We start from the raw sequence: 9,120 nt of genomic DNA on the forward strand, positions 1-9,120 counted from the left end.
GAAAAGAGAGAGTATAATGTGTAATAAAATACTTCAAATATAACAATTTAACAATATAACAAATTCAGAATTTCTTATGAGAACTGCCTCCCTGAAAAGTACAGCAACACTAACCATTCTGTTGGAATTCTACTCAAAAGTTTTGATCTGACTCTCTAATGTTATCTTTAGGCAAAAGTATTAACAGGTACATGAATTCATGAAAAAAGGCAATCAGTAGTTTTGCTTCATAAAAATACGTTCACATATTTCTATTAGTTGATTAATCGTTCTCAGTCCTCTTTCACCCACCTACTTTATTTCAGAATCACAGTGGTGTCAAAGACTGTACTGAATGTAGGGGAGGAATTAAATTCATAATTTATATAAAACAAATATTCAAGAGATAAAAAGTGAAAATCAGAGAATAAAATTTCATTGCCTAAAATATGATGGTCAGGAAAGCACCAGGCCTGCTGCCCTTAATTACTGTCCTGACAACTTTTCTGTCACATGTTTTCAGTGGCTTTTTTCCTGATGCAGCTTTGGCCCAGCTGCTGAACCTGTGAATGATAAGGCATAAAAGTATTTCACCTCTGTGCCAGTAATCAAGTTCCTTAAAGCCTTAACTTTAATTACTTTAGTAACTTTATGTCTTGGTTTGAAAGACAGGTGTCTGCTAAGGAAGGCAGGAGCCCCCCTTAGAATGGCAGATGCAAGCCCCCTTCCCTCCTAGTTATTATAATTTTGAAATCGAGGGGCTTTTAGGCAAAGATGTGGGAAATAGGAATAACAGTTCTTTACTATTATATATCTCTATGTGTATAACCAGTCAAACAAACAGCAATAACCATGGCAGTAACAGCGAACAATCACAAACCCAGTCCCAGCCTTCTCGGCTGTCGGGCCCTTTCCCCTCGGGTGCAGTTCCGCTCGCAGCCGGCAGGGGCGCTGGCGGCTCCCGGTGAGCAGGGCAGGTGCGATGGTTCCCCCGCGGCTGCAGGGGGCGCTCCGGAGCGAGCTCGGGGAGCACGCGGCACCGGTGCCCCGGGATCCCGGGGAGGGATGGAACAAAGGCTTCACAAAACCCCTGGGCAGCCGATCCCGGTGTCCGGCCTGTGCCTCGGGAACAGCAGGCTGGAACGGCAGGGACGAGCACAAATCTCGGGTGGCAGATGAGGTGTATCCAAACAGGGAACCCCCCGGAGGTCTGGGCAGGCAGGGTGAGCAGGGCTGCAACGTAGCAAAGGCTCAAAGCAGCGGCGGGGCAGGGCGGCCACGGCCCAGCTCCCAGCGGGGCAGGGAAGGCGGGCTGGGGATCCTGGGGTTTCTCCAGCAGAAGGAAAAGCAGCCGAAGAAAGCAGCCTCTCTCTCTGTCCAAATGCTGAGACCGACTGCCCACACACCCAGGTGAAACAAGAGTAGCCAGATGCGCCCCACCTCATGGCCAGCTCTTTTGTTTTTCTGAAGTACCCAGCCATTTGCTCCCCTAGCAACACGAATGGGGAAAATTCCTTTAACAGAAAAAAAACCCAAGAGAGCTCCTAAAACCCCAACACTTTAGTAGTAACAGATTCAAGCCAACTGATCTACCCTTTTTATTTCATGTGTAGTGGAAAGCACAGGGAATGTGTTACAATTCCTTGTTTAGTGAGAGGTTTTTTGTGACTGACCAAACCAACAAGATGCCAACTAGCAATTAAGTGTAGAATGTAGCTTTCCATATTCTGCTTTCCATCAGCATGCATGTGAAGCTATTTTTAGAATTGCAGACATTGACAGGGAAGAGAGAATCTACCTGTAATGTTAAACCTGTCTCTCCAAACAGTCCTTTAGAGTTATTGCTGTTTCTATTATATTAGAGTTATTACTATTACAACTGCTTAAAAAACTTCGAAGTCTGGTACATATTGATTGCTTATTAATGTTAAATATTGACCTTTCAGGTAGTTGTTGAATTACAAAAAGTGGATCTAGCTGGGTCACAAACTGACTTAGGTGAGTACTGTACATTAGAGGTAGAATAAAATGCTCCAGTTTTGAGCCTATGAAGTGAAAAGAGAAAGGAAGAGTCACTGATGCCGTGAAGTAGTTTAGAAGAAGGCAAAATTATTGAGAAAAAGATTAATTCTGAATAGTTCATAGCTGATGTTTGAGGTTGTTGTTTAGGTATAATGAGAATCATTTTCACTGCTATCTAAATCTCATCTGCTAATTTTGTATTGGTAATTGCCACTAGACAGCCACATTTCTTATAATGTCAAAGCAGTTTTTTGTGTTGTCAACAGCTTTTTTTTCGAAGAATATGGAATTCTATGTCTTTGGTCCTCCTTTTTGTACTCTAGTTTTAAGCAGACCTGTTATAATGCTTTTGTTGTTGCTTGTGTCTCCATTCTGAGAATTGTCCTGAAAGGTCTTTTGTAGGTGAGATACTTAATTTAGTGTGAGAAAAATTTTCTGTGAACAAATGGAAGAACTAAGTCCATTCCACCCTTTTTGAGTTATGCAAATGAAGAAAATTACATTCTTTGTTCTTTAAACAAATTTACACTTACATGCTTACCTAACTGGAAAAGGCTGTGACTAAAATCCTTGTACATTTGAAAATACATCAATAAACAATGAAGCAATGCTAGCAAACTAGAATTTTTGATCAGTTTCTGTAAGCTCATGTGCAATGTCAGGCTATATTAAGCTGTTAAAGCTGGGTATTATGTCTGTGGAGAGGTACATTTTAAAGTTATGATCATGTGTTGATACAGTTCTATTGCAACCAGCAGTAAAATATTTTTTCCTCTTCAAAAAATTCTTGTCTTTGAAGGATTTGAATTTATGTTGTTCTCTACTAGCAAGTAACACAGACCAACTTTATGGTGCATTATTGCAGTATCTCATTACTATAATACATTGTCAAGGATCCAAGTAACATAAATATGCATTTTTAACCATTGCTAGAATTGGGTCTTACAAAGTGCTGAAAAAAAAACGTTTAAAAAAAGAAACTATGTTTCTATTTCTGTGAAAGATTGTGACTCTTCAGATTTGAATTCTGAAGCATATTACCTTACGATTTATTTATTGCACTTTTCTTAATGCAAAGTGCTTAAATCAGTTCAAATAATAATTTTGTATAATTTTAGGTTTAGTTCCTGGAGGGAAGGTGAAGTTAGTACATAGCTCTACTGTGGAATTGAATAACAGGTAAGAAAACTGGGACATTTCAATTTTACATATGTATCTCACAAAGCTTATTTTTCCTATACTTTACTAATTTGCTGTTACATAAGATACATTTAACATTATTTTCTGTTTGTGGGGGGTTTTTAATACACGTTTCTTCATAGATCTAGACATAGACATTTTAGATCAAGAGTTTCTGTGTGAACTTGCACAGCTTTAGGAGACAATTTCCTGTGTTAGTGTCATCTTTTGCCTTTGCCATTTTCCTCAGCCTTTTCCCAAAGGATATTAGCCAGAGAATGCTGCAGACACTGACTATTAAATTCCTGTCTTCTAATCCCAATCACTTCATCGTTGGAACAAACATTGTGAGTAGCATGCTGGAATTCATCTTGTTGTTGAATTTTTGTTTTTAAAATTTATAATTTGAGCCTATTATTAATATCTGTTAGCTATTAAAATTTGTTAGCTAGTAAGCATCTTTTGAAGTAGGAGCTCTGTGAATTATTTAACTTTTTCCTGTTATACCAATAATGCAACTTTTGTTTAATTAATTTTCTTTATATTGTTCATAGGGTCTGGTAGGCCATGGTACAAGACATGATTTAAAAGTTGTTCCAAGGCTATTCAGGCCTCAGGAGAGCAGACTGAGATCAATAAGCATCACTGCAATTGATTTCTTCCCTTTTGGAAAGCCACTTTTTTTGGTATGAAAACATTTTAATAGAAGTTTCATTTTTTAAGCACTTGCTTGATGTATTTAAACTAGATGTGGTAGTTGATTTACCTCACTGATTCCAATCTGCCAATGAAGGATGACAAAAAAGATCATAGAATCATAGAATCATTTAGGTTAGGAAAAGACCCCCAAGATCATCAAGTCCCACCCTTAAACCATCACTGCCAAGTCCACCAGTAAGCTGTGTACCTAAACACCACTTTTTATATCTTGCTTAGTTTGTTTTGTTCCAGAAGGTATTTTTTTTTTTACTATGGCATAGGTTGGCTGTTCAGATGGAAGTATTAGATTACACCAGATGACATCAGAGTACCCCCTCATGCAGTGGAATGACAGCACAAAGGGCCAGCCAATTATTGCCCTGCAGTGGGCTTTGACAAGACCTGCTGTGTTCTTTGCCCTGGATGCATCATCCAATATTTACATTTGGGATCTTCTGGAAAATGACTTGTTGCCTGTGGCAAAGCAGACTATCCCATCAGAGAAGTAAGTGCTCTCTTTTTAACAAAATATTAATATTGTTGTATGGGGTTTTTTACTTGACTTTAAATGGTCATTAGAATTTGCTTTTCTATTTTGTGAACTACCAAAGGTGTGGAAACAAACTACAGCGAGCTAAATTTTGACTGTCTTCCCTAGGCAAAAGTTAGCCTTGATGAATATCCCTCAAACTGAAAGTTTTCCTTGTATCCATGTAAACTGTAGCAACACACTGCTAGCTTTTGGAGAAAGTGTTACAATTTTTAAATTTGTTACACTGTACTGGAAAATGCCATCAAACATTGTTCATTTTTACAAGCTTGAAATAATTTTCAACCATGATTAGAAATTGATGATGAAATGAATGGGGGAAGAATTGCATGTTATATTTACATTAAATGTTTGCAACTTGTGAAAAGCTAAAAAACATGCTGCACTTGAGCAGAAAAGAAGAATAATTTAGTTGACTATAAGTAACCTGATACAAACATGTTCAAAAGCACCAATTTCTATTTATTTTGCCTCAATTAAAGAACACTCCCCTGTTCTTCTGATTTCAGGGTTGTAACTATGGCTCTGCTGGGAGAGCCAGAAAAAGCAAATGGATTGTTAGGCATCGTGCTGGCCAAGGAATCTGGACAGATAGACATTCAGTATGTAAAGAAGAAGTGGGCATTACCTCAGCCTGAGGAATCTGACAAACTGCATTCTATTTTATTGCAGTCTTTTTAGAAACAGGGTTGTACAATTTATTGCAAAATGTGTAGTTTATTTTTGACTTAAATTAAAAGGTTTGTAATGTAATTTTGTATTTGTATATAACTTGTATATATTTTAGAGACTATCAATACAATATTTCAATTGAAACAATATATTTTATCATAAAAATTACAGAATCAAATTTACCATTATTGTACTCAAAAATATGATGGTTGTGTTTCATTATTGAAAGTATTCTAGATGTACATATATTTTTTAAAAATAGCGAGAATACATTCCTATAAATTGCACTGCTGATTCTCATTAATCCACTCTGAAGGAAATCACAGCAATTCTTTGACAAACATGAAGCTGTATTTTTGTACAACCTGGATGTGGGGAGGTTTCCACCTTTGGGGCTCTTAAACATTAATTCTTGGTAAAACTTTCATGTGTCTACCTAAAGACCTTATGCAAACATATCAAAACAAAAATTAACATCACACATCTCTATCTTCTGATTTTGACCCTGAAACTGCAAAGGGAATACCTGACTAACTCAGGTTCTGACATGTACACTCCCTGTTTGGATCGAACTATGTGAACAGTATGCCTGGGAGATTTACTGAAATTCTAAATCCTTTGGGATTTCTGATGTAAACCAGAACATACTTACCTGTTTAATTCTGCATATAATTTCCAAAGCTCTTGTAGTGAGGAAGAGGACAGCTGTCTATAATATGGTACTGATTTTTGTACTCTCTTGGTAAGGTTTGGACCCAGATGATGCACTGAAAATGTCTTTTGTAACGTAACAAAACCTGGCTTAAAGAACATGAATAAAACCTCATTGATTAAACAAGCTCTGATTCGGTGAAGACAAAGACAATTGGAAGACAATGTATTCAGTATTTAGTGAACAGATGTATATATATGTACTGTCTCCTTCTAAAATAGATCAAAATATTTTGTAAATTCAAATTAATTAATTGCAAACGTTTTTCTATTTAAATTGTTACTTAAATTGAGAAAACTCAAAGCGACCACATGATGGTGCCAAGTCACAGCAGTAAAAAATGAGTGCCTTACAAGAACAACATCCATCGCTTCAGCAGTGAGTCTGTTGTTGTCCATTGCACAAATAAGGAGAGCCCAAAGAACTGTTGGAGAAAATAATATTTCATATAACATTTTTGCAATCCTAGTTCCTTGGTTAGCTGTGGGCTTTTTTTATTGTCCATAAACACAAGTGACCCTCCTTATCTTCATTGCTGACAATCGTATACCCTACAGGTTAAATTAGAATAGCTTTAGTAATGCAGATAAAGAAGAAAGGGCAAGGCATTTTTTCCAGTAAGGTAGCAGAGCATCTCTATTGACACCCATAGTAAACAAACCACCCCAAGTCTCTCACTCTTTCCATCCCAAAGTGAGAGATACACACTCCACACACTCCACCGCTCCATCCCCACACTTGAAGATCGATTATAGTAGTATTCTGAAAGAAATCTATTATAGTTTCATCACTTTCAGGACTTCCCATTCTTAATTTTCTCTGCTGTACCCAGTTCTGTACATGGCAACTGTAAGGAGATGTTTGGGGGTTTCCTGCCTTGTGCTGTGTGCAGTTGTGGTGGGCCTTTTCAATATGCAAAAAGGAAAAAAACAGTGTCAGGCTTTGCACAGAATTACCTGTCACTACTTTTGAGCAGCTGTTGTTAGGTATCCTTGAATTCAAATGTCCAAATATTCTATTATTTTATGCTTGTACTGCCTGGAGAGTCAGTTCCTGCATTGGGCCAATGCTTCTTGCCTAAAGGATTTTTCTCTCTTGAACTGGAAACTAATGTAAAAATATAAGTTATAATGAAAGCATCCTGGGCTGACAGTTGTTGTTACAAGAATGTGAGAAAAAAGTGTGTGGAAGTTGCTCCTTTTTGTGCATGTTCTCTCAATGGGTAAATGCAGGTCATTAGAGTGCAGGCCATGCAGTCTTAGCAGTTGGACATTTTGATATGACCATTTTTGGAGCATATATCAGAAAAGGGGTAAGTATTTGCAGGCAATTCCATGCATAAAGATTTAAGAAATTGTTTCAAACAAAACGTTTAATTTTGCATCAGCTACTTCTAATGATTGTCAAGTTCTATAAGGGTATTGGATTTTATTCATAAGAAGGTAACATGATTAATTAGGAATGAGACTCTTATGAAAAAAAGTTCGCTGTATTTTCATATCCATATAATTTTTACTGGTACCTGTGTTATGTGTTCATATGCACACACGTTCTGTTGCATGATCTTTATGTAGGATATAAACATTGCCATCACGAAACATTTCAACCAGACCCAATAAACATATTTTTTTCCCACCTGTGGGCAATTTTGAAATACATTTTCATGATAGTATGAACTGTAGTTGAAATTAACTATCCACATAATAGAGACCATTCAAATGATATAAAAGTTAACCTATATTAATAACCGTTATAAAATATGATCACTTGCTCTTAAATCAACAAATCCTGCCAGCAAGGCTGCTAAATTTGAAATTTGCAAGAGGCCAGAACATTTTGGATAAAAAGTTTTATTTTCCACTTTATGAATGTGCTTTGAAAGCCTTTTCTATTTAGAACATAAATATTAATACTGTTTTCATTCAATTTTGTCATCTCACAGATGGGAAAATCAAGTTTTCAGTAGCTCAATAGTAAGCTAACCGAGGAACAGAATTCTTGAATCAGATGGCTGATTTTGTACAACTGTTTAGAAATGCTTTTATTAAGCTGTCAGCCTGCATTTGCAGCAGATCTTGGGAGAACTGGAATAGAATGACTCTTTCTTTGTCCCAGAACATTTCTTTTTAGTTGTACTGAAGGTGACCATCCTACCCAATGCAATTTTGCCTTAATTAATCATAGCTGTCATTTAATTAAGTCATATTGAAGGATACAGGCACTTTGTAGCCTCCATAAGAAGGGAATATTCTGAAAGCTGGAATATTTTTACCAGAACACATTTAAATTGTAAAAATAGAAGCTTTTTCCTGAGGAGTTGGAAAGTCCATCTAGGTCTATTCTAGGTGTAGAAACTGGCAGGACTAAAGCAAATACTGAAGTGTCATTAAATTGTGGAGACTGTTGGAATAGCCTATGTAGAATTCATTTAGGATGTAACCAGAGTGTGGCCATCAGTCATGAAATGCAAACCAGGAAAAGTTGTGAAGATACCATGACAGGGAAATGTCTAATGAGCCATATTTTCATTATTAGCTTCTATTATCTTCTATTTACAGACAGTTGCTTGTTTGTCTGTGTTTCTGAGCCTCCTCAGCTGTGAGGAGGGAGGCAGACAAGTCAGATTGTTTGATAGCATTGATGGGCTTGACTTTGAGCATGAGGAAATCTGTTTTTTTTCTTCATATTGGTTACTGACATAGTGTCAAATACAGACTCAAAAGCACTAATATTTGCACATAGTTAGAAAAATCTGTATTTTTTGTGGATGTAGCTTAAACTTTTTGACACTGTGCCATTAAACTGATGGAATTTCAGCTCCAAATAATTTATATCCTATTATAAATTAAAACAGCCTAAGGGCTCTATTTCCCGTTTTTTTTCTGGTGCAACCCAATTGAAAATTGCAATGATACCCTATTAAAAGCAGGAGTAAAGCAGTAGAGTAATAGCCTATACTACCCATTGACACTTAAAACATGATTATTTTTCACCTTTAGTTGAACCCTTACTTCCATTGGATTCATTAAATTTTGTGATATATTTGCTGCCCTTTTCTCCCAGATGTCCAGTAGGTTTTGCTTTTAGGAGTCTGAAATATAACAGCTCCACTTGAAACTAATCCCATGCACATGTCAGACAATCTGTTGCTGCTGAATAGGTTCAACACAATAAATAAAAAACAAGTAGACTATATTATTAGTCTTTTTAGTCAGGCCTTGAAGTGCTACAGTATTCTTAAGAAGTCTTTCTTAGCCAAAAGCTTCACCAGCTGATAATTTCACTGCTCTCCCTCTTTTACATTGTC

At 36.8% G+C, this 9,120-nt stretch overlaps 1 protein-coding gene across 1 annotated transcript in view; it reads left to right on the forward strand.

Moving 5' to 3' along the window:
- The window catches only part of DYNC2I1 (dynein 2 intermediate chain 1), a 29,172-nt gene extending 22,220 nt beyond the window's left edge, over window positions 1-6,952 (forward strand). Inside the window, exons 19-24 of the mRNA XM_039549388.1 lie at window positions 1,926-1,977; window positions 3,120-3,180; window positions 3,431-3,527; window positions 3,735-3,866; window positions 4,161-4,384; window positions 4,939-6,952. Coding sequence (XP_039405322.1) covers window positions 1,926-1,977; window positions 3,120-3,180; window positions 3,431-3,527; window positions 3,735-3,866; window positions 4,161-4,384; window positions 4,939-5,110 — 738 coding nt within the window. The 3' untranslated portion in view covers window positions 5,111-6,952. The remainder of the gene's footprint in view (window positions 1-1,925; window positions 1,978-3,119; window positions 3,181-3,430; window positions 3,528-3,734; window positions 3,867-4,160; window positions 4,385-4,938) is intronic.
- The last annotated feature ends 2,168 nt before the right edge of the window (window positions 6,953-9,120 follow it).

This window comes from Corvus cornix, chromosome 2 (genome assembly GCF_000738735.6).
Source record: "Corvus cornix cornix isolate S_Up_H32 chromosome 2, ASM73873v5, whole genome shotgun sequence".
NCBI classification, from domain to species: domain Eukaryota; kingdom Metazoa; phylum Chordata; class Aves; order Passeriformes; family Corvidae; genus Corvus; species Corvus cornix.